At 43.1% G+C, this 24,908-nt stretch overlaps 1 protein-coding gene across 1 annotated transcript in view; it reads left to right on the top strand.

The window, feature by feature from the left end:
* JARID2 (jumonji and AT-rich interaction domain containing 2) overlaps positions 1-24,908 on the top strand; it is a 225,037-nt gene that overhangs the window by 74,498 nt on the left and 125,631 nt on the right. The window contains exon 2 of the mRNA XM_082014548.1: positions 21,277-21,412. Coding sequence (XP_081870674.1) covers positions 21,277-21,412 — 136 coding nt within the window. The remainder of the gene's footprint in view (positions 1-21,276; positions 21,413-24,908) is intronic.

Below are 24,908 nucleotides of genomic sequence, written 5' to 3'. Positions count from 1 at the left end.
TCCTCTTGTGCGCGTTCCTTGGCCCATCGTGAGCGGCTCTGTGTGCTCTCGTGTGCATGTTGTTCAATTTTGTGTTGGTTGACTTTCTTAGGTAATCCTGTCCAGAAACTGTCTCACCACAACAGTTCTGAAACCTTAAACAACAGTACATGAGAAGAAACTTGGCTGTGACAGTGGTCACAGGACAGAATGGACACCAGTCCCCTTATGTATTTATGAACTCCACCTTACAGATGTTCTGGTGTTTTGACTTCAATTTCAGTTCCATTCAGATTCTAGAATAAACTGCATAGCCCCTCTCTCTAATTGACCTGTTTCTTTGACTACAGAACGGTGGCACATTTTAAACTGGATATCATTGTTGTGATGGATTTTTTGTTTGTTCAGTTTATTAAGAAAAAATAAGAATAATTTCTTCTGACAGAGAGATGGAGAAAGAAGCAGGCCAGTGTTAGTCTATTTGTGTGTCTTAATTCATTGTGTTATGTTAGAAATTGAGTTATGCAGTCTTGATTGATATGAAATCTTAGAATTCACTGACACGAAGAAAAAAAACTATTAAAATGAAAGTCTTGGGTTGCTCATGGGAATGGTAGCATCCTTCCCTAGTTTCTAATTCATGAAGAAATACTTGCAAAAGATTTGCTAACACAGACCTAAGTCTGTGCTCTCTTAGGTGAATTAAGATTCCCCTAACACTTGTTTGCTTTGTCAGTAAAGGCGAGGGAGATGGTATCAGAATATATATGCAGGAAACATTTGAAAAGGAGCGCCTGTTTTTAAATACTTTAATTGTGTGGCCACCTTGCTCATAAACTTGGTGTAATATTTTAAAAGTTGTATTTGTAGATGTTCTGATGTCCTTTCACCATTTTTGGTGAGTTTTCTAGCAATTAAATGCTTTGCCCCTCTCCCTCTATCTCCTCCTCCTTCCTGAAAGCACAGTGCTGGTAGATGCCTGCCAAGCTGTTGCAAGAAAATCGGGGAAAATTACAGCAAAGTGTAAGTTACTTTACAGCCTTCTTGAATGCTGTTCTCGATGGAGACTGGAAGTACGTGAGCAGAAATCCAGTGTGCTCTTGTTAGAGACAAGGAAAGCTGAGGGAGGGCCCAGGGAACTGATGGCCAGCACGAGGGTTTTTTGGGTCATGCTTGTGCTACCTGATGTGAGGAGGAGCAAGGCAAGGATGCGATGAAGGGAATTGGGCACTGGGCACGGGGAGAAGACTGGTGTGCTCCCATCATCCTTCTGCCCTTTGCCGGCAGGTTGGTAATCCATCGTCAGATCTCAAGGAAATTGAGAATCCTACCCCTCTTTTCAAAGATAACTCCTGCAAGTGGTATGGCTGAACTCCTGAGGAGCAGGAGGGAAGCTGGTGGCCCTTCCTGGAGGAGTAGTGGCCAGCATCTGGCCACCGGCTGCCGCATGCCGGCCAGCGGGGAGCACAGTGCCGGGAGAGCCAAGCACATGGGTCCACATGCAGTCAGGTCTCATTAATTCAGCTACTTCATGGAGCAACTTGTTTTAATTAAGTCAAATTTATGTCTGTGAACACGGTGTGCAAGATAAATCTTTGGCTTGCGTCTCGCTTGGTGCTGCAGCTGGGGAAGCTGCTCTGCCTGTTCCCTGCCAGCGGACAGGAGAGCACCCACGTTTCCAGAGCAGTACCTGAGCCTGATTCTGAGAAACAAGTGATTAAACAAACAGCCCCACTTTTATTGCTCAAATGCAGCAGCTGGGCCCTGTAAGATGCTTGGCTGAAACGGAGAGATGCTCGTTCCATTTACTAATTGATTTCTCTTTCAAACTTTTGTAATGGTTTTATTTTCAGCTACGTGGAGCAATAGACGTAAGAGGGAGAGGGGGGAAAACAAAGCAAAAAGCAAGTGAAGCTATTTTGTCTCCTCCTTTCTGGGCTGGTTCCCTCCGTGCCAGCTCGGACATCCCTGTGGGCAGGCTCATCTGTGAGTAGGGCAGGCTTGTGTGCACCTCCCTCCCCGACAGCGGGTGCTCTAGCGGGATGGGTGTCCTGCCTCCTGCCTCTTCCTCGCGACTGGCCTTGGGAGTGGAGCAGCATTGGGATTGGACAGTGGGATAGGTTTCTGGTGCTTGGGCATGGTGGCGTTTTGGACATGGTGGCCCTTGGAGCTCATGGCTTGCTGGGGAATTTTTGTGAAGGCACATGGAGATGAGCAAGTCTCTGTGCCTGAGAACTGAAATCTCACCGACCTGCTCCCAAGGTGGTCTGGCGACGTGAGTTTCAGCTCAAGCAGAAGCACTTGTCTTTTCCTCTCTTTCAAGTCATTAAGGAAATGCTGTAGCATAAAGTTAATGGAATGAACCCATTTGAAGTGTTTGAGGTGCATCATGGAGGAAAATGGTGGGAACCTTTTCTACAGCGACGTGGGTTTCCTTCTTCCTGATAACCCTCTGTGGTTGATGTCTCCCCATCCTGGTCCAGGGCCACTGCTCCAGCTGCAGCCCCACTATCCTCCATCCCCAGTCCTGGGGACAATTTGGGAGCCCCCTTTTCTGGATAGTCATTTTGATGTCTGTCTTTCCCTCCTTCCCCAGCCCTGGCAGCTCTACAATGTGAGCATGAGCACCCACAGCAACTACCTCCGTCTGTGCCAGTTGCTGTCATAAACTCTTCCCACCGCCTGGGCGGCTGCTGGTCCTCTCCTGAGCTTTGGCCCATTCACAGTTCCCCACCTGATGCACAGGATCCTCTCCTGCAGATGAGATGCTAATGCCTGCAGCTGCAGTGGATGGGTCCCTCTCTGATCATCACCTAGTCCCCACTAATTAATATGTCTGAGATCTTAGAAGTGTTTTCTAAATTAAAATAAGATTGATTATGGAACTTGATTGTGGTGCTGCCTGCATCACAGATGGTGCTGTGTCCTTGCCTGCTTATCCTGGACCAACCACATTTCTGGTTATGTATGTCTGCAAAGCAAAGGGGCAATTTCAACAGGTAGGCAAGCATGCATTAGCTTCCGGAAAGGCCATGTAAAAATGATTAATTTGTGGGTGAAATTGGACATGGTGTTCAGCAGTGGCTTACTGTACGCAACATCGTAATATTAAATACTTTGACTTCTGTGAATGCTTCGTTTGTTAAACTTCGCTCTGCAAGCTCAGATGTATGCCCTGGGTTTCCCGGCGCTGTGCTGGCCTTTCAGCCAGCCTTGCTCTCCCGCTCTTCCCCACTCAGCGGGTCTCCACTTAGAGCACCAAAGGCTGGTTGTTGTCCAAAGGTAAAAATTGTTCCCGAGGCTGGTGTTTTGCCTAAAGCAAAGGCTGTGGTCAGCCTTCACTCCCTCTGCCAGTTTTTTTGGTCCTATTTCTCCTAAAGTGTTTGATTTTTTGATGTTGTAGGTTGTTCTGTTTTTTGGGGTGGTTTTTTTTTTTTTAGTATTTCATGTTTCTTACCTGGCTGGGGTAAAATATGTTCTTCTTGCACCAGTAACCTTGTTTGTTTGTTTGTGTTTTCTCTTATTGCACCTTCCTTCTGGAGCTTTTGGATTCCTCAAAATCCCTCTGAATTTTGAGCTGCTGCTTTTCCTTCCTATTTTCCAGTGACAGTAGTTTTCAGGTCAGAAACCCATTCTGCAACAGGAATGAGGGGGCTTGTTTATTATTATAGGAAGCAGGCTTTTTTGTGGGGATCCTCCCTGATTACCATCCATGGCAAGAGTTACAGGGCAGAAGTAGAGAAAAAGGGAGCAAAGGGAATTACTGGTTTCAGACTTTGTGTTTTATGCCTTTTTGTTCTCCTTTTCATTGCTGTGATCTCCTGTGTGTATTTTTGGTCATAGATCAGAGTTTTTACCCAGTGAGTTTGCTGTGAAGTGTACTAGATTATTTAACAATTAAGTTACTTTTACAGCGTTTTGGTTTTCCTTCTTTTTCATTTAAGTCAAAGTTTTTCCAATCTGTAAATCGCTTTCTGCTTCTTCATACTTTTGACACCATACCTTTTTGATTAGGTAGCTGGAGCAAATGGATCTCTAATCTGGGAGATAAATACTTTCTCTTCCCTTTCCACATTTGAATGTCCCAGCTAAATGAGATTACATCATCACTTTGGTAACCTTTCTTAGTGAATGGGCAGTTGATCTGCCCATAATGCAAAGCACTTAATGTGTTGAAGCATCTGAGCAAGCAAGCTACTAGTTCACCACTCAGAGTTCAATTCCTGGATAATAACATTTATTTATAGGGAATAAAGAGTTAGTTCTGCGATGGCAAAGTAGATATTGTCACTCAAAGCATGGTCTTTTTATTAACCTCAGATTTATATGGTTAAGTAATTGTGGTATTAGTAGCATTTCTTGAGTGGTAAGGAGGAGAAAAAAAATAAGACAGATGTCTCTGAACAATGTGCTGGTTGTTTATTTATCTGTAGTAGGCCGGGGCTAGTAAATTGGCCCACTGTCAGGGGCTGTGAGTGATAGCAAGCTTGAGCTCAGCAGCCTGAAGCATGAGACGCTGCAACTCATGGGCAATCCGTGTCTTGTATTTCTTTGTGTGTATGTCTGTCTGTCCTTCCCTGCACACAGCAAAAGGTGGGCGAAAGACTGTACAAAAGTGCCATGTACTGAATCTTGGTTTTCTTGAATAAGCCAACTGCCAGTAATTGTTGCTTTCTGCTATTTGTTTATGTATGTCTTTGACTTTCTGTGAAAGTGGGATATGTTTCTCCAGAACAGAAATGCGCATAATATTTAATGAATGCATAGCTTGGTAGTAATACATACAGAATGCTTGGATGTACTTTTTTTTCATAGTATGATAGTGTTCAGATTTTGAAACGAAGGAAAATTCTGATATTTCCATTTCTATTTTGTTCTTCCAATTTCCATAACATTTTAAATTAGAAATGTCATAAACTTGGTATGAGGCTAAAAGCTTGTTACAAAATAAGACAGGAGGATATTTGCAAAAGGAAAAAATATTTCATCTATTTTCTTTATGGCCATTTTCTTAAACCTGACGTAAGCATGGTGAAATTGAGTGAATTTCTATTAAGCAAGCTCCTCTGCTTTCGTGTCACGTACCGAACAGACAATTGATGGCATGTTTCCAGCTGGCAGAGCTGTCGAAAGGTAGCATACGACTTCAACTCCATTTCCCCCCCCGCCCCGTTTTCAACATATGATTGTGCAAGTCTAACTAAATTCATTGGAGAGTAAATATTCATTCAGTATGTAAAATAAAGAATAAGTCTGTGAGTTGGATTCAGTGAGTAAACAGATTATCACGCTACAGGGTTTTCTTCAATACAGCAGGTGCTTTAGATGCACAGGTTTTTCAGAGCTGATGTGATGATTAACTTGGTATCAACTGTTGGAGTTGATATAGAGTCCCATCAGTCTCCTTTTTGCTTTTTAGGGTTTTTTTGGGGGGAGGGAGCGGGAAAAGGGCTTTGCATAGTAAGTATCATGACCCGTTTTGTGAGGCATGTGTTGAAAACTAGCTCATTTCAGTCTGCTGACTTTTTCATAAATAGTGAAAAACTTCACTGCATTTTGGCGGCTGTTATTTTTTCTCCATAAGGTACATTATCTGGGACTAATACTGGTGTTTGCGTTCGCTGCTGGTTGCATCTTGATCTTGTTTTCTCAAGCATTAGCTGCTTGTCTGATCATTAGCAGCTTCTCACGGTGTTCCTCTTGTAAAATAGTGGGAGGTGATAATCTGACCCAAATAAATGAGCGACAAACTCCGCTTGCCTCCATGTCAAACAAGTGGATAAAATTTTGCCTTTCCCCTCTGGAAATAGCCCCGTTACCCCTGGGGCTGTTGTGCTGCCTGGAGGCATCGTAGCATCCTGGGAGTACTTCAGAGGGCTAAAGCAGACTGCAGCAGCGTCGTGGATGTGGGCAGCACTGGCTTCTCAAATTTTTGGTGGAGACTTACTGTAAGACTCCATGTTGGGAGTGTATAGCTCTCGGTGTAGATCATGCTGGTTGTGCGATATTTTAAGACCAAGGTGCATTTCTCCCCACGCTCTCCCTGTGAACATTGTCACCTAGTGAAAACCTTAACAGCAACCCAAAACAAGCTTTGTGACTGCCTGTGGTTTAGTTTAGTCACATACCGGAGATGAAAAATCATTGAATTGCTCTTTCTTGACATGTACTCCTTGAATGGAGTTGGTGTAAATTTAGTCAGTTCACTTTGTTGAGTATCGAGAGCAGTGTGATATGTAAATAAAGCTTTATCAGATGAGATAGATTTAAAATTCCACAGTTGGTGAGGAAGTGTTAGCAGTATAATATAATACAAATATTTACACAGTAACTTCTAAGTCTTCAATAAGTGCTTAATATTTGAAATATGTGTTGTGAAAACATTGACTGATTAAACCGTACCATTGCTGCTACATCTGTGTGCAGCAACTTGTGGTGGCTAGGGTGCAGGAGCCACAGGGAGGAGTAGGTCACCTAGCAATGCAAAGGCATTTAAACAAGTCACACTTTTTTTTTTTAAATATTTAATTAGGATACAGCAGAATTTGCTCTCCAAGGTGTACACAGCTCCATCCCTGCGTCCTGTTGGAGCTGCCGCTTGCAGAGGCTGTTGCATCTGTGTAACGTGACTGGACTGGATTTGTGCATGTGCCCGGTGCATCTAAGACTGCTCCAGTAGTAGCAAAATAGAGCCACCAAGTTTGTGCCTGCCCACAACAGGGAGTGTAATCATCGCTAATCTGCCCCTCCTACTTATATCTGTCAGAGAGATTTCATAAGGAATTGCAATGGACTGTAATGATGGATGGTTAATTTTTTGCCTGCATGCAGCATCACAGGAGTGGTGCTGGGCTCTAGCTGCTCTGCTTGTTTTGCTGGGAGCGGAGACTGGTGGCAGAGGAGATGCTCTCTTTGGGTGGGTGTATCTGCCTTGCCCAGTCCATCACTGCATTCAGCCTCCAGTTCCAGTATTACTCATGAGTGAGCTCACAAAACAGTAAAATCAATGGACTGCAAATTAAAAGAAACAGAAACACAGCTCCTAAACTTGCCTCTGCTGCCACCTCATTTGGCAAGAGACTGCAAGAGCTGATTCCATGCCTAAAAATGTACTGCTGGTCTGTAATTCAGTCTTTGGTTTTGTGTCTCTTCCCCCCCCCCCCTTTTTTTTTTCTTTTCTGTTTCTTCTTCTGTAAGTGCACAGCAAAGCTGAAAAGCAGAGTGAAGATCAGATTGAGTTTATTGTATGTGGGGTGTGGACATGGTGTGTCCTACAAATGACAGACTTGATCACAGTCTGCCTTCAAAGCAAATACTTCACTGTGGCATTGCTCAACGTTATGGTAAATATGATTTAGCCAGTTCCTGGAATGTTTTGGCATAAACCTGTTGTTGATAAGCTCTGCTCTGCCTAGACCCCCATAGCAATTTCATTTCACTAAATCCATCCTTTTCCACAGAAAAGCTAACAGACACCTTCCATCCAGCCCACAGTCTTTTTCCCTAGAGAGGAGTGATGTGGCTGGCCATGCAGGAAACCCAGCCCACATAACCAAATGCTGCCTCTTTTCCTACTGCAGGCTAATGCAAACGACCAGCACCTGATGCTGATGATGTGTGGGGAGATACCTATCAGCGGTGCTTCTGCTCACTCTTTGGGCAGCTGCTGTGCTGCCTGGCTCAGCCTCTGGTGAGGCTGGAGGTAGATGCTGCTGCTTGGGATGGAGGGGCCCATAGAGATGCCCCAAAATCCTAACTTGGTGTTTGCTCCTGCTGCAGTTGCAGGAGGTTTTCATGTCTCTGTCAGTTGTGCTGGTAACACGCAAAGCTAGGTTTTGGAAGAGGAAGGTGAAGTAGTAGGGGATTTCGTCAGAAGCCGATGTTGGGGATGCTGCTCAGGATGGTTTAGTAGGCGGGTGACGTGCTGTGAAGCTCACTTGCAGAAGTCCACCTCCAAGGTAAGGCTGAGACGCCTGCCTGTCCCAGTGACACAAAACAGGATGATTGCAGTGACCTTGGCTTGATGCAAATGAAGAGGGGTTGGGGTTTGCAGAGAGGCGATGCAATTCTCATACTGCTCATGATGTTTTTGTGAGGCTAAGAGCAAATAATCTTGAAATGAACTGGCAGTTTTATGATTGGGTTTTATGAGCTTTTATGATGTTTATAATCTGACATTGAACTTGCAGTTTAAGAGATTAAAGGTTTAAAGGAACACAGTAGCAAAGGCATACCTCTAAATTTCTTCTGGGTGTAATTTTAACGTACGTCTTAGATGCTTCCCTAATGTGGCGGGTTTGCTAAAGTATGGGCAATGCAGTTCACAGTGTGTGTCACTGAGTAAAACTGACTCCCATCCTTTATTGCACATTCAACATAGGGAAGAATTGAACAGAAAACGTGATTTTTGTCTCCTCTAAGGAAGGGCATGGATTGGAGGTAACTGCCTTTGTGTAGCATAACTGCCTAGGTTCCAAAATGCAGTCCTTGTGTTTCCATTTAAAGCCTAGCCACAGAAATATTGTACATTGTGCATGCCTGCTTGTTTTTTGGGGTGTTTTTCTGATACCAGTAAAAACCTGCAGTCCCCTGCAATCTTTAAACTGGAATTCTTAAATTATGACCTTTCCCCCATGGTACTTTTGGAGGAAAATGAGTAATTTTGTCTGCTCCTTGTCTTGCAATTTTGCATGTGCTTCTTTTGATGGATGCGTGCTTCAGAGGACCTGCCTGCAGATGTTTGCATACATACAGCACAAGCTTGTTCTTACCTGAACTATCCATTTCTGTTTTCCTGTGTTACCTCGTATTGCTCTGCGGGGTTCGGTGAGCAGCAGGTTTGCTGCTGGCTAGCTTTTTGAGTTTTCTGTTATGCACAGTACTGTGTTTGTCTCCTGGTTCTTTGACTTGTAATGTTTTGCCTTTGATTGTTGCAGAAGGCATAAACAAGCCTGTCAAAAGCCTTGTTTATCACGCAGATTCTGTGGGGGTGGCTGGCAGCCTCAGACCCTAAAATAGATCTAGCAATGAACTGAATGGCTTAAAACCCTGAGAATTTAATTTAATCTTTCTTGTTGCTTTAAATATTGGGACTGAATGAGGATTTCTCTAACAGAACAGAAGGTGAACATGTTGGTGTGTGACAGTAATAGAAGAAGGGTCCAGACCTGCTGTCATTGAGATGCTCCTCTGCAATCACAGGCTGGGCTTGGCTGCTGGGTAGCGGCTCATCTGCTCTAAGTCACCATACGAGGGGAGGGAGAGCTGTATCCTCTGATTTTACAGCATCCACGGGGGGGTTGTTCTGAAACGCTTCCCTGAATCCCGTTGTGGGATAGTCACTGTAGGAAAACCTAAAGCAGTCGCTTATGGTTTTAGTGTCTGTTCTATGCTAGCTTTGCAAAGGAAGAAAGAAGGAGCTGCAAAATCACCCAGGGGTTCTTCTTTTTTTTTCTTTACTTTTATTTTTTTATCTCCTTTTTCATGTAGCACCATGTAGTTTGTAATATCATAGCTGGGGTTTTCAGTTGTGGTGTGAAGGTAACAATGATTTGGCTTCAACGTGCTGTAACAGCTGCAGAATTCATTGGAGCTTAGAAGCCTGTGAGTTATAGCTGTGATGCCATTTACAGCTTTTATGGAAGAGCTCTTAAATTTGTGAAACGTGTTACTTTTTGAAGTGCATTATATTTGTAATTTGAATTTTCTAAAATCCTGTCGGGGGTGGGGGGATAAAAAGCTTTGAAAATTCCCCTCTGCCTGCTAAAACATGGGGAACTCTTACCAGGCGGGGAAGCAAGTCTCTTAAATTGAGTGATAGAACACATAGATTGGATTTGTAAGCGCTAAAATGTCAATTAGTGCACTTAAAAGCTTAATGCTTGTCTTTGATGTGCTTCTAATATCTTCAGTAAAATTTGAATCTTGCCATTGATCAGGGAGTGGAGGAGGGATGAGGGAACTGAATGCTGATCTGGGCGCTTCTGGGGGAGCGGAGGGGCTTACTGTCTGCAGCCCCAGTGTGGGCATCAGGCACTCCTTGCCTGCGCATCGCCCCTGCCCCGGCGGTGAGTCACCTGGCACTGACACGGCACTGCCTGCCCAGAAACCTGCAAAAGCAAGGAAAAATTACCATGCCATTATTTTGAAAGTTCTCAAGCAGACTTGTTGGCTTTAAAAAAAAAAGAAAAAAAAAGTCAAAACTTGATTATGTTTTTTCCTTATCACTTTAACACAGATCTGGTTGTTGTGAAACACCTGTGTGTTAAAAAAATAATCTGTGCGATTAGGAAAGCTGCTATCTCCATAAGAAAGAACTTCTCCCCTCCCTGCTGTCTGTTAATTTAATCATTCGGGGAGACGTAGTGTGGCTTCACAAATCAGGCCAGATCTGAGAGTTGCCAGTAGCCATTAGCTCTTCCTTGTCCCTCAAGTTTTAAATTCTAGCAAGATCTGAAGTTTGCATGTGGTAGAGCAGCGCTTCAGCCTAGCTCTGCCTGAAATTCTTGATTTTGGTACCCTGAGCGATCTGCTGTAACTTCAATGCCAGGTAGTTGCCTTTGCCCTCCTCCTGGCACTGGTTATTTGGAAAAATGTTTTGCAGGCCTTCTAGGAAGTTACTGGGGTGCATTCATCTGATTTGTTACTGAGCGATTGCCTCACGGAGCAAATGCTGATTTTTATTATTTGCTTCCCTGCGCTACTAAAATGCCATCATTTGTTTGCTGGGTAGTATTTTGGAAGTCAAATACATTTTAATACTGACGGGCAAGCTTGGTAAAGCTTTAGAGCCTAGGTTTTTGCTGATTATATAGCTTATCTTTGTGCAGAAAATTTGCTGATGTAACTAAACTGACTTGAAAATACATTTAGAATAGCTGTAGAGTCTCCTTGTATGTCGTCTTTAATTGGCTTATAAGTGAAGAGTACAGGTTTAGTTTATTCTTGTCCCAGCTTCAATGGATTCCACACACCACCCCACCACCCCCCTGCTTTAAAGGATGTTCTGCCAGTCGGGAATGTAAGCAAGGACAAAAAGTGTCTGATAAAAATCTCACTTTTTTTGGTAGTACATCAAGCAAAATCAATGTGTCATGCTCTTAGTGCAGTACCAACGTGTCCGTCCCAGCAGCCTGTGTCGATACAACTGATTCAGTTCCCGCATACGGTTCAGTAAAATTGATTCAGGCCCCAATATCCTAAGATTTCCCAGCAATAGGTTCAGCATGTTTGACTTTGTCATTATCCCTGCTAGGTTTAAAGTTTGACAAAATGGGTTGGGTTTTTGGTTTGGTTTTGGGTTTTGTTTTTGTTTTGTTTTTTGTTTTGTGTTTGTTTTTGCTTGGGGTTTTTTTTGTTTGTTTGTTTGATCTTCTTTTAAACCTGGTGGTTGCCTGAATGAGGGGCATCCTGTAGACTGATGTGAAAAAGGAGGAAACCAAGTTAAACATTTCCAGGCTAAGGCAAGGGACTTCTTGTGTCACATATACCCGCTTTGGGTCAGATTTATGCAAACTTGCAGGTCTGTCACGGTGCAAGTTACCCCATGGATAGAGTTTGCCATGCCCCGGCTTCTGCAATGCTGCCCACCCCACTGCTGGCCATGGTCCTCTTGCAGGGGCAGTGGAGCTACTCATGTCAACATGCTCTACTGCAGTAACCATCAAAGTGTCAGGTGAGCCAAGACCTCCTGTTTCATGTCTTTAAACAAGCCCAACCCATTTGTACTGGAAAGGTTTAAGGGGGGGCGAGTGACCCACTCCACTTGGTGCAGGGTCGTCCAGCAGGCATGTGGTGACCTTCCCAAGCCTGCAAGGGGACCTCTATCCCCAGCCTCAAGCCTGTGAAAATGTCATGTTCCTGATGGGCACAGCTGTATTAAATAACGTAGCAAAGCTATAGGGCTTTGGGCTAGTGTATTTGTTTCAGTGAGGGAGCAATCTAAGTTTTGTATTGGCAGACACACGTTTTTGCTGGTATATACTACTATATTCCTAGAAAGCAGATAAATGAGCAGATCTTTTCCTTGTATAGGCAAGGCTTCATCATCCAGGTATCAAAGTCCTACCAAAGAAATGACGTCAGCACTGACCTCCTGATGTACTCATGAGGGTAGATGCTAAATGCATCAACAGTACTCCAGCTCCTCTAAAATACTAATACCACTGACCTTTCAGATGCTGTCAGATGCCAAAAAATTAGATGTCTTTAAATTCCCATAGAAACAGTGAAGGCAAATGTATAACACACCAGTTATGTCTTTCTCTCTTCCCTACTACCTTGACACTATTTTGGCATGCAAAATATATTTTTCAAGTAAAGGATCAGGCTTTCTGTTTGAGGGTTAAAAAAGGTCTTAAGATAATTAGTAATATGCAGCAGGATTGGATTAGCCATATTAAACTTCGCATCTGTAGGTCTTCATAGCAGACGTTTAAATTGCAGAAATCACTTTTTATTGGACTGTATTTGTATGGTTGCATACTGGAGCTTGAACACCTTATAAAAATATGAACTGAATAAAAATGAAATTAATTAGAAAGAATATATTTGAATTTAATTATCTTGAGCTGCTGAATACTCTTTGTGCATACTGGGTTTTATGTGTCTGTCTGAAGTGTACTTGGTGGAGAGTTTTAATTAGAACTGGAGACAGAGTAACAATATTTGGAATGTGAAATTTATAAATGTCAGTGATTTTCAGAGGAGTGCAGAGGTTTTTTGGAGCTTGCTACCATTTCTCACTTCTCTCCCTATTCTTAATAAGCTACTTTTATGTTTAAATTAATACCAGATCCTGAAAAAGAAAAAATCCTGCTGTAGCTCTCGGTCTTCTGCAGGGTGATCAGAGTGGTCAGATCCACAGCTGCAGGAGATTTTTACCTTTGTGTGTCTAATGGCTCCTACTACTCTGTTCTTTGATGGTACCATTTAACCATAAAAGTGCAGGGCTATGGATGGCACAGGACATGTGGCTGCCTTGACTACTGTCTCGGGTGTCGGACATGCCAAGACTCAAAGAGCTGATTTGGCAGCTGCCCAGCAGATTTTTATAAAGGCTCAGTTGGTGGCCAGAAACCCAGGCTGTCATAGTTGTGTTATGCAATAGATTGTTTTTCAGCAGAAGTTTCTAATCCAATTTCAGCTGTAGTTTTTTAGTAGTCTGTAATCAAAGATAAGTACACATTATTTCATGGTGTTTCAGAGAAGTGAAGACATGCAGCATGAGTGTCCCCCATCAGGTTGGTTTGTTTGTTTTTCTTTAAAGAAGGATTTAGACCTGTTCCTCTTCATGGTAAATGATGCTTAAATTATTTTGGTTTCTGCCTGGGAGGCATGTGTCTGTATGCAGCATACTCTTTCAAAGGTAATTCAACGTGTGTTTTAGGAGATGTTCCCTTTTCTTGAAGAGAACACCAAATAAGGAACCTATTGATCAAGTCACAGCTTTTGCTCAGGCATAATTTCGCTACAGGTGATGGTCAAACAGAACATTGTACCTTGTCAGACTGTGACCTACCTGAAACGTTGGAGGCCCTGTCCTTCTAACAGCGATACCCTCTGTATATTTCCCTTTCGCTCCCCTAAAGTAAATTATTCATTGTGGAAAAAGGGGGTATCATTCATCTGAATGTGATGAGATATTTGAGGTTTACAATAGTTACATTACAGCAAAGTGGTTTTGATTTTCTGAATACCATCTGCGATGCCGACTGTTCCTTATGTTGACCATGGTTTGGTGTCGTGATGGGCTTGCATCCCTCCAAGTGTGGGTTGCTGCTAAAAGGGGCAATCCTGCCTTCCTCTCTGCCCCAGCAGTAGCTCCCATATGGCCACATGGTTAGTAATAAGGGAGCTGATCTGGCTAAAATATGACCATTTTTCTTGTTTTGGGGGTGAGATTTTGACTCTTTTTTTCCCCACTCAAGTTGGTCGAGTGGCCACATTAGGGCTAGTGCTGGCATCAGGGTCCGGGGGCAGGTGCATCCCACGTGTTCGCAGGTGAATTCACTTAAGTCGGTTATGAAAACTGCTCCTCCAGTCTGAGTAATTATCTTGTACCTTCACACCTCTTTCTTCCAGCGTTCTGCCACCCTCAGCTTTTTGTGGCTTGCTTCTGCGTGCTGGTGGCTCTCATCAGAGCCCAAAACTCTGGCGCTCTGGTTGCAAAATGGTTGATTAGATTCCCGGCCTGGCCCAAGAAAGTCGTAGCTGTGGAGTCACTGTTATCAGTGAGAGATGGTTCTAATTGAAGTTGATAAATTGGGAAACTTTAGACCTGGTTTTACTTTGAATTTGTTTGTGTTTAGCCTTTTTTTTTAAAAAAAGATGTTTATCTTGGCAGATCAACACGGGAAACAGTTGATGTCTCGGAAGCTTTCACTGGTTTCATATTGAGTAGTATTTTTCTAGAGGTGCAGAAACATGGCCGAGGCCTCTGAGTTTGTGTAAAGAAATAATTAACACATGAGCCTACTATTTCTAAATATTTCATTATTAGGCTTAAGATAAAGTTAGGAACTTTTTTATGCCTCAATTCTGGGAGCCTGTATGAAGACACTAGCGATCTGTGTTTGGAAATTTTGACTGTAACTCTTCTACTTTAGTGTATTTTCGCAAGAGCAGGTTGAAGCTCGCTGGGCTCAAAAGTGCCTGAGGCCGTTAGTGACCTCAAAATCAGAGTGTTTCTCTCCCATGTTGCTCTTAGAAGAACTCTGTCTGAAAGGAGGAAACGCAATCCCTGGTGCAGCAGGAGGTGGCGAACGAGTGCGAACCAACCGGAGATTGCAGGGGATGAAAGCTGTAGGAGAAGTGCTAAAGCAGGAAGAAGAGATTTTTATTTTCCTCCATTGTTTCTTTTCCATGTTAACGTCAGTTCTAGTAGGCAAGAGCTGTAACATAACACAGCCTCTTTGGGAAACTTTTCGGGAAGTACAGAGGAAAATGTCGCTGTAATTACCAGATGCACTTAAATGCTATAACAGAACCATTAATAAAGAAAATTTCCCCTTTCTTCATGTTAGTTAGCATATTTTTAAAACATGACCTATTTTCCTAAACTAGGCAGAACAGATTACGTTTTCCAGAAGGCATGAGTCACTGTACTATAAAGTCTCCAAGCTGTATCAATCTTCATCAACTTAAGCCATTCATGAGGTTTTATTTTTTTCTCACTGAATATAAGCAGTTTGTTTTAAATGAGAAACTACTACATCCTCTGTGGATAGCTAAACTTGATTAAAAGGTTAAATGTTAAAAAAGTGTGAACTTTATTCTGAGAGGAGAAGGGAGTGGAAGGACCTTGATAGTAAGCAAAAGACTGCAAGGCTATTACTCTGTGTATATATGGGTATATATCCAGTTTGCACGATGCGGTGCTTGGCTCTAAGAAGTCCAAGCAGCATGATAGCTGCCAGAAGGAGCCAAAAATCTTTATTTACATAGCTTCAGTTGAACATATTAGAGTCTGGTTTCAGATCGTTACCCTGGAAGTTTGAACTTTTGCTAGGAGTTTCTGCTGAGAAGTGCTTCTGCTGTCTGGTGCTGGAACGACCCACTTGCTCCTGCAAGTTACGTAGAGAGGGAGTTTGCACTGATGGGCTGATGGCAGGGTATTCCTCTGCGAGTACGATGTGCGTTTGGGGTGTTGAGAAGGCTGATGGGACTTTGTGATACAATGGAGACCTCTGCTAACGCAACGGGAGAAGTACATGTGTTGATATAGTAGTAAGACTTTGCACTTTCTTGTAAGGTTCATGCTGTGCCATACGTATACCAAGGAATTGGGCTTTGTAAATAAATAAGCGTCCTAATTGCACTTAGCAGTGGTAGCTCGCCCAAGGCTGTACAGAAGATCTCCTCCAGCCTTGGAAGGTCGATCTAGGTTTTCCACCAATTTCTCTTAGGTCTGGCTTCTGAAGAAAAACAGGTATAACTGTTTTCCATTGATAATACACAGCCAAAAGGCAAAAATCTGTTGCGGGTCTTGAATCTAGTAAACAAACATTTCCATTTTGGTCCTTCAGCTGAAAAGTGATTCATACAATCTCTGAAAATGTGTTGTCTGTTTTTCATGCAAAAGACATGTTTTGTTTTGTTGCTAACTAAACACAGAAAAAACACCCTTTGAAACAGTTCTTCAAATATATCCTTCAGGAAAGGGTAGAAGCTTGTGGTTTATTTTTCCCATTGCTTCAAAATGACCTTCTTACATCTGCGGGAAAGACTCTCAGGGGGCTGTTGAACCATGAAAGCATATTCATTTAGGGCATTGGGTGCCACAGTGATTTTAACCAAGTGTTGGCTGCAGCACTGGAAAAAGAAAAAAGAGGGGGTTTGTGTTTTGTTGTTTTGCTTTCTGCAACCTGGCATGAAGAATGGGGTCAGGAGATGCGTGCTTGGGAAAGGCCCAAAGAGAGAGCTGGAAACGTGCCAGCCACACTGAGTCATAACACACATGCTTATAAGTATCTTTGTACCTTACAAAGTCCTGACTTTTCAAATAAAACCATCACTGCTGTTAAAGTATTTACATAAAAGTAAAGCAAATAGCATGGAGTGCTGCATGCATTCTCTCTTGTTCCAGCTCTGTTTTACCCTGTGAACTGTGACTCCTGTTTGCTTAAGGCAAGGCCGGGCCAGGCTGAAGAATGCCGTATCTGGCGATGAATGAACGGAGAAGCTTGAGTCATGTGTACGCTTCTGCTGCTTCTCGTGGAGCAAAACCGCATGCAGCTGCAGCAGCGCCTGCTACTTCAGGCTGATGTTTCACCTACCCAGGAGGCAGCGTGAAGCCTGCCTCTTGCTTCTGCCTGCTTTGCTTTTGGGTTTTTCTTTTTTGTTTGTTTGTTTGTGTTTTCTTTGAGGATTTGAGTAGAACTTAAGAAATAGGAAGGCTGCATGCAGGCTACATGTGCAAGCGAGGCAGCTGAACTACAGTGAGTAAGCACCTAAGCTGTAGGTGAAGGATGAAAGGTACGGGTGGTGCTCATTTTGATTTCATTGCGAATATATGCACCTTATATATTGATGTGCGTTATTTTTAGATATCTATATATACTTACTTTTATGTATGTATTATATATTAATATATATTTAATTTGTATACACACATTAATATATATGCATTATTTAATGTATTACATGCGTTTAATATGCATATAGCAAAAACACACACACACGTGAGTGTATGTATCTATCTCCCTTCCCAAATTAGCAGTATGTGGCTGTAGCCTGTTGCACTTTCCTACAAACATCACCTCTACAAGTGTAGAGCTGAAGGCAAGCTGCCAGCCAGGTAGCATGGAAGAGAGCTGCTCTGCTCTCCGCAAGGTGGCATCCTGTGCAAGAACGTACTGCGTACGTAAACGGGAGGTTGTGCTCCTCTTCCCCATTCCCTCAAACTGAACTTGTTAAACTGTTGCTTGGCTGCCCTGGTAGCTGAAGTTCATATATAAATGTATGACGTGGTTCCCTGAAATGGCATAACAAAGAAGGTGGCATGATTAATTTTTTTAGCAGTTTGAAAGAAATGATGCAGTTCTGTTTCTTAATTCTGCCCCAGGGCTTCCCTTCCCTGGTTGATTGCGTCTGATACTTTTTTACTGAGTTTGTAAAATAATCTTCTTGTCAGATTGGGAGGCAGAAATCAGCTCAGCTGATCTGCACAGTGAAGACTATGGGCTTGTGGTGATGAATCTACAGTTTAAGATGTTATTCAGTCCTTTTTTGTGTCTAAGTCAATAATGGACAATCCATTAGTTCCCCATAAGTCGTTTCAATGGCTAATTACTTGCCCAGTTGCAGAAATTGTTCTTTAATTCTGTCTTACATTTTTTTGAATTCAAGTTCCAGCTGTTGGATGATATTACACCCCTCTCTGCCAGCCTTGAGAGCCATCCATTATCAAATTTCTACTCCCTGTGGAAATATGTAAAGGCAGTGATCAAGTCAGTCCTTTTGAGGGGTTTGGTGTTTTTTGTTTGTTTTTGAGAAGTTACATACGTTAAATTCCTCAAGGCTTTCACTTGAGGCTATTTCTAAACAGTTCTGGGTATGTGTATGTTGTTTTGCTAAAGTTTCACTCTTCCACTTGTTGGTGGTGTGAGTGCAGAGCGGGGCACACGGCAGCTCGCTCTCCACTGGTGTGACGAGGCAGAGAGGATCTGACCCATGTAATTACGGTTAAACGCGTCGGGAGCTGGAGCTGCGTTGCCGGTGGAGCAGCAGTTCAGCTGGGTTCTGACTCAGCTGCTCTCCGGCTTGCGGCTGCTTTTGTGCTGCAGGCTCAGGGGAAGATGCTGTCAATGATTGTGAAACCTTTTCATTGCTCCTGCATATGGAGCCGCGTGGATGCAGGTGTTGGCAGCGGCTTAGCCCCTTATTTTGCTGACGTTGGATAACACAGTGTTGGGGAACTTGAGGTCCTTTTTTTTTTTTTTTTTTTCCCCCAAGCTGAGTGATGGGTGTGGGGAAGGCCCACAACAGAGCGGCATAGGCAGGACAGCGACTGCAGCCTCGGCACAACTGGGCTGGTGGGAGCTCTGGTGTGGAGGGACTCCCCTGTGCGTGTTTGTGCTGAGAGTGCTGCTGTTATAGAGGGGACATAAAGCCAATACGGTTCACCTTGAGTTTTACAGCTCCACGAATTGAGCGCGGTGTGAAATGTTGCTGTGTTGCTTCAGGGGCTGCTGAGGGAGGTCGTGACTTCAGGATGGGCCTGGTGTTTCACAGGAGAGGCCCGGAAGGAAGGCAGGAGCATCGCCTGCAGCAGGACTGGAGCCTCCAGCTGGCACCCGGAAGACATTTTGGAGGTGTTGTCCCTCAGAAAATAGGGTGCCGGGTTGCACGCCGTCCTTTGGTGTGTCCAGCATGTTGTCTAGGGAGAGCGAAATGACTTCAGGCCATTCACAGAAATACTTCAAGGGGGTGGCCTAGACCAGAGGCTTCTGGTGTGCAGTGATCCCCTGCAGGAGGGGCTGTACTGGCACGCCCCAGGGCACGGGCGGAACCTGCTGGGGGTCACTTACCTGCTGCAGTCAGCCGCTTGGTTGGCACATGCCAATTTGAAAGATCAATCCTGTCATCAGGTTTCACCCTGTCGCTACTGAAACAGCAAATGCGGCCATGTGCTCCTCGCAGTGAGCTGTCATGACAAAGTGGATTTAAATGGGATTAATTCTGTTTTTTTATATTTTTGCTGCATTTTAAGCATGGATAAAAGGGCTAGTGGGATCAGGAACTGATGGGTGTTTTCATGTGACTTCCAGCTTCTCGGGAGCTGCAGGGTCTGGTGGAGGAAGGGGTTTGTTTGTGGCTTCAGGACAGGCCTGGTGTTTCACAGGAGAGAGGCCTCGGGCTGGCAGGGGCTAAGGAAAGCGACATGTCTCTGAGTACGCCTTACATTAACCAGTGCGATCGTTACATGTGCCTTGTGTTTGCCTGGCTTAAAGTATATAAAAAATAGATAAAAATACCTGGTGGATGGTTTTGCTGCCTGTTGTTAGGGTTTCTGTGTAACTCATCTAGGCTTCAGAGTCAGGAGCAGTGTGCCTGGCCAGAGGGCTCTTCATCTTCTTCCTCATGTTTGCTGCCCATTATATTGGGAATTTGTACAAATACCAGTGAAGGGAGTGAGTGGTGTCCACAGGCCTGGGTCCGTAATGTTGGACGGGAGCTGGAGGTGCTTATTACTGTTTCCTGACTGAGCAAGATTCCCCTGAGGATTTAATAAGTAGTTTCTGTGAAAACAAGAAACGCGTGATGTCCTGACAGGCCTTTGTTGGTGGAACATAAATGGGGCATCTTTGGGCAAGCTTTGTTAAAATGCAGCAGGCTGCAGCCCTCCCGTGCTTAGTGTCACTTCTGGTTATGGGTGAAGTTGCATGGGCAGCAAAATGGTAAGCTGGAGTTGTTTTTGTAAACCTCTGTTGACAAAATAATGGGATGTACTAGTCCTTTTAAAATGCTTGCCTGGAGATTTGTTGTTGTTGTTGTTGCTGTGGGTGTTGGGTTACAAAGTTTGCTTTCTTGGCCCAGAGCTGCCTGTGCTCTAAAGCTCCCTGGGCATAGCTCAGCCTTCTTCAAAGTATGGTAGCTTGTCCCTTGTGCGAAATGCATGTCCCGCTGCCAGAATGCCGTCTGCTTTCACTGCACTCATTGTGTTGCCTTTTTTTGCCAAGTAATTTGTCATACAATTTTGTTTTGGGAGGGGGAAATGTTTTTGATCACAATTCAGCAGCTGCATGCCAGTGTCTCACTAGAGGAGCAAAGAAGCAGCTATCAGTGGTCACCCTAAACTATGTTTTTTTTTAAGTTGCTGGTGTTGGTTGCTTCTTTGACATAGGGGATGGTGTAACCTCTCCTGTCTCCTGGTGGGGATCAGTGATGGGGCTTTTGGGATTTCCAGTGCAGTGTGTCAGTGTTCTGTGGTACACTTACCTAAATAAGGACTGGCTAGAAATGTTAATCTTTTTGCTTGGCAATGATGTAGTACTTGAGGAATTCAAGGGCAAGAATGCTCAGATAGTGATTTTTAAAGACCGTGAGACAATTACAGGGCTTATGAAAATATGATGACTGACCTGATCTCACTTGTGTCTTTATATCAATTTGCTGACTTAATTTATTTGAATGCTTTCCTTTTCCAGGAAATTAATCTTTTAACTGAAGCAAGTACTAAATATGACATACACTAGTATTGCTTTTGACAATATAGCATTTGTCTCCTAAAAATAAAGTAGAAAACATATGCCCCATGGGCCAAATTCCACTTGGCTTTATGCTGAGATAAATTCAGAATAACTTCACTGTTATCAATATACAACTTCATTGTAACGCTGCAATGAACTGCAATGAATGCAAATCACTAAACCAGAGGAAAAAAAAAAATCCTGAGCCAAGAGGCACGAACAAGGCCAAAATGGCAACTAGAGAAGTTGGTTCACAAAACTTACCTCTTAAATTTCTGCAATAATAAATTGCTCCATAAGGGATTAATTATGAAGATTTTAACAAATAAGTTTCATCTCCTGTCTAACACCTGGTACTTGGCTACTGCTGTTTGCAGAATGAAGGATTAGAGGGACTAATGCTCTGATTTGGTGCTAACAGTTATGTTTTTGTTCTCTGTTAGAGCTGATCAATTTTAGGTTGCTTTTTGTTACACAGTATTTTTCTTCATCTTCTCTTTTTGATTAAACATAATCTATGTAGCCCTAGGCTTTGGGGTTTTGTTTGTTTTGGTTTTGTTTCAGATGCATGCAACTAATGTCTCCCTTCCATTTCCATCTTCTTTAGGATGACAGCGATGGGATTCCCTGGTCAGAGGAGAGGGTGGTGCGGAAGGTCCTTTATTTATCTCTGAAGGAGTTCAAGAACGCACAGAAGCGACAGCACGGCGATGGCATTAGCGGGAGCCTCAAGGCAGTGAATGGTGAGCTGCCTCTCCAGTACCGCTAGAAGGACTCAGTCCTCCTCAATGCGGCTCTTCTGCTGTAGCAAGGAAGCAGACCAGTGCACCATCTGGCATGCACTGTGCCCTTTCGATCTGCACAGAAGAACTTGTTTCTGAAGGGCTTAAAATGCCTGGTTTGAACAATCCGTATGTTTCAGTTTCTGGTGAACTGATTGAGATGGGTGGGGATCAGGGTGGAGGGTAGGTGTCAGATGGGAGGACAGGGACAGGCTGCCATTTGGTGGGAAAGGAGGCTCCTCTGGTCAATCTGCTCCCTGATGTGCTGAGTATGTCACAGCAGCACATACTCAGCACATATGAGAGAAGGTATCCATTTAAAGGTGGTTGCCTACAGTTATCTTGGGGAAAGACAGTTGGGGAGAGTTTACCAAATCTATGTCATTTAGATGCAAGAAACTGGCTGACCTCTAGAGAGATCACTCTGGAGTGACCTCACTCTACGCTAATGTCCAGAGGTGAAGTAGCATAGGACCTACATAAAAAGATTTAAAGGACTGAGAAGACAGAAATGCTGGGATATTGGACTCCCCTAGTTTAGCAGTTCACAGAGCAGTTTTTTGAAGGTTTTAAAAGGAGATGCAGACAGGCCTAGATGACAGAGGCTTGAAAGGAGTTTAATTTTATTTATTTAATTCTTTGGCCAATTATTATCTGTTGCTCCCCCTTCCCTTACAGCTTACTTAAAAAAGCCATGGTGTCCTGAGAGGTGAATATAAAGTGTGTCTCTTTCAGATTCACTCTTTGACACAGGACCCTTTCTTGAAAAGGCTTTGTCATGCTGGCTTGAGCTTTGAAAGTGATGACTAGCAGGATTCAGATTTCTGGGCATGCTTACAGTTTTCGCTCACAAGAGCTTATTTGTTTCTTTATGGAGGTTTATCGCAGTTCCTTTTAGGCATGTGCATAACGATACATGTGCTAATGCATTAAAACACCAGCTGGGTGCTTCCTTGGTAGGTTATTCATATTTATATGTAGCTTGTGTTTTTGACATGGTGAGTCAAATTTCACTGCGTTTTCACTGAGTGTTAATGCCGACAAGGCGAAATCCTAGGGGAATAGCTGGATAACTACAGGCAGCATGATGAAGTTTCTGTATTGCGTAAGCAATTGCAAACTCCTTAATGAGATTAAAAAAGACCTCAGACTTCTGAGTTCAGTAATAATATCAAATACTGATCTGATGGAAAGGGGCATCTAGCTTTAGCAGCAAGCCATTAATAAGCTTGGAGGTGTACACAAAACAGCGCTGGCTTTTTTCCCTCAACACCTCTGCATCATTGATCTTCTGTCAAACACAATTTCTCTTGGAAAGTTTCTTATTCCATTGTGGGGGTTTTGTTTAGTCAAAGGAAAAAAGTCTAAAGGCGTGAAGCACAGTAATTGTGTGTTAGGCGGCTTTGATGGTGTGCCAGGTTACAGGATGACTGAGGTTTTTATGGTGTCTAGTTTCTCCAAAGGCAGCTTACATGAGAAGTGAGTTGGCTGGGAGTGCTGTGTCGGCGCAGGTACCAGACGCAGAATATGCCACCGGCTTCTTCTGGCAGCAGCATGGCTCCTGTCTTCAGAGCTTGCCTCTCTCACTCGGAACTGTAGTGTTGGGTGCTTTTTCAGCTTCACCAGAAGTGGGTGATCAGTTCTTTGGGGATTTTTTTTTTTTTTTTTTTTTTTTTGAGCTAGAATGATATTCTGTGTTACTTTGCTAAATAATTCTTTACATGTCCTGTCTCAGTGCTGCTCTATTTCAACATCACTGTCCAAAAGCTTTTTTTTTGTCCACTGATATGTGGATATGTGTGATAATGTTTCATTATACAGCGAAAAAAAGTTTGCAAAAGGGAGGAGGATTGATACTGTGTGGTGACATTAAGAAAATCTTTCAACATAGAATTTATTCATTACAGCTTAAAAAAAACCAACATAGCCATGTATTTTGAAATCCACAGGCCTCTGTGGACTGAGGAAAAAGCAGGTCGTCCTAAGAAATTATCATGCTATTCTGAATTTAGGGAAATGTAGTATTTTAAGGGTGAGCCTCTGATCCATGATTTCATACTGTTGGAATAAAAAATACTTCCTTGCATATGTCCTTTGTTCCAACATGCAGGCCACAACCAGTGTTTTTTGTGTGTTCCTCCAAAAGGTAGCATGCAGTGAAATATAGTTTTATGTGTGTGATCTGTTTATTAATATTCAGCATCCGTAGCTCTCGGGGAGGGGGTAGGGGTAATCTAGCTGAAATAATTTGAAGTTAAATGTGTTCAGTGTCTTTCTAAATCTGGGCTCCCCTGGCTTGAATTCTGGTTAGGGTGCTTTGCCTTGCAAACGTAAAGGGAAGCGTAGGGTTTGTGCTGCACAGCCCTGTCGCTGTCCCTAGTGAACTCTAAAGGATATTGCTCCTTCAGCTGTTGAAAACCTTCCAGTACCTGGCAATGTAACCATTTCCAGGAGTGGGGTCTGAACAGGGTTCAAGCTCTCTAAGCTCTCTGCTCCATGTGGAAGCGTGGATTGGTCTCACGTACTTCTGAGAGCTCAAGGGACTATGAACAACTAGGTAGCAGGATTTGATCTTAGTGCCAGCATCTGTAGTGCAGAGAGAGAGTTTCTTTGTTCTGGTTTTATAACTAATTTTATCCCTTACGTTTATTTATAGACTTGCAACCTGTAATTTGTTTCAGTAGAAAGTACTTACTTTTGGCAAAAGAGGAACGTAAAAGATGCACCAGCCTCTTGCAACTGGTGTCTTCAAGAAGTTTTTATGTATTTGACGTGGCTGAAATCCTACAAAAGTTGCTTTGCCAGCATTTGCCAAGCTACAATTAAACTGGTATGAAAATGATTGTCAGTGGTATTTCAGCTGGTGAGTACAGAGTATCGTTAATGATTTGGTAGTTGGAATAATGGTGCCTGTTTGATTGATAGTGTGAAAAGCAAGTTCATTTTAAACGTGAGAGATGGACCCATTGACAGGAGTCTTTTCTGTACTGAAGTTCTGCAAGCTCTAAGATGTGCTGGTGGTGGCACAGAGACAATTCACTTCCATGCCTCTCTGAGTAATGAAAGAAAAATAAAATTTAAAATAAATAAAAATTCAAATTACTTTTGGAGATTATATCTATTACGATACCGTGGCTGTTTCCACCTCACTATTAAAAATATTTGTTATCCTGAAAACAATCCTGCCATTTTCAGTTTGTGGATGAAACGCTGTTACCTAGGTGGTTCTGATTAAAGTTGCAGGGTTTTGTTTGGGGGTGGTGGTGTGTTCGCAGGTATCCTTACTCCTACCTTTTTTTAATATATCCTTCTCACCTGATAATTTTTGCTTACATGTTTATGCTGTCAGTTATATTTTCATCCTAACTGTTTTTCTGCTTTCTTTACTTGTATTTACCCCACTCCCCTCCGCCAGCTGTAGAAAGATTTCAGAGAAAGGTGAGCGGATGTATTATAG

This window comes from Phaethon aethereus, assembly GCF_964289735.1.
Source record: "Phaethon aethereus genome assembly, chromosome: 2".
NCBI classification, from domain to species: domain Eukaryota; kingdom Metazoa; phylum Chordata; class Aves; order Phaethontiformes; family Phaethontidae; genus Phaethon; species Phaethon aethereus.
The sequence above is the reverse complement of the archived record's forward strand: the minus strand, read 5'-3'. Positions and strand labels throughout refer to the sequence as shown.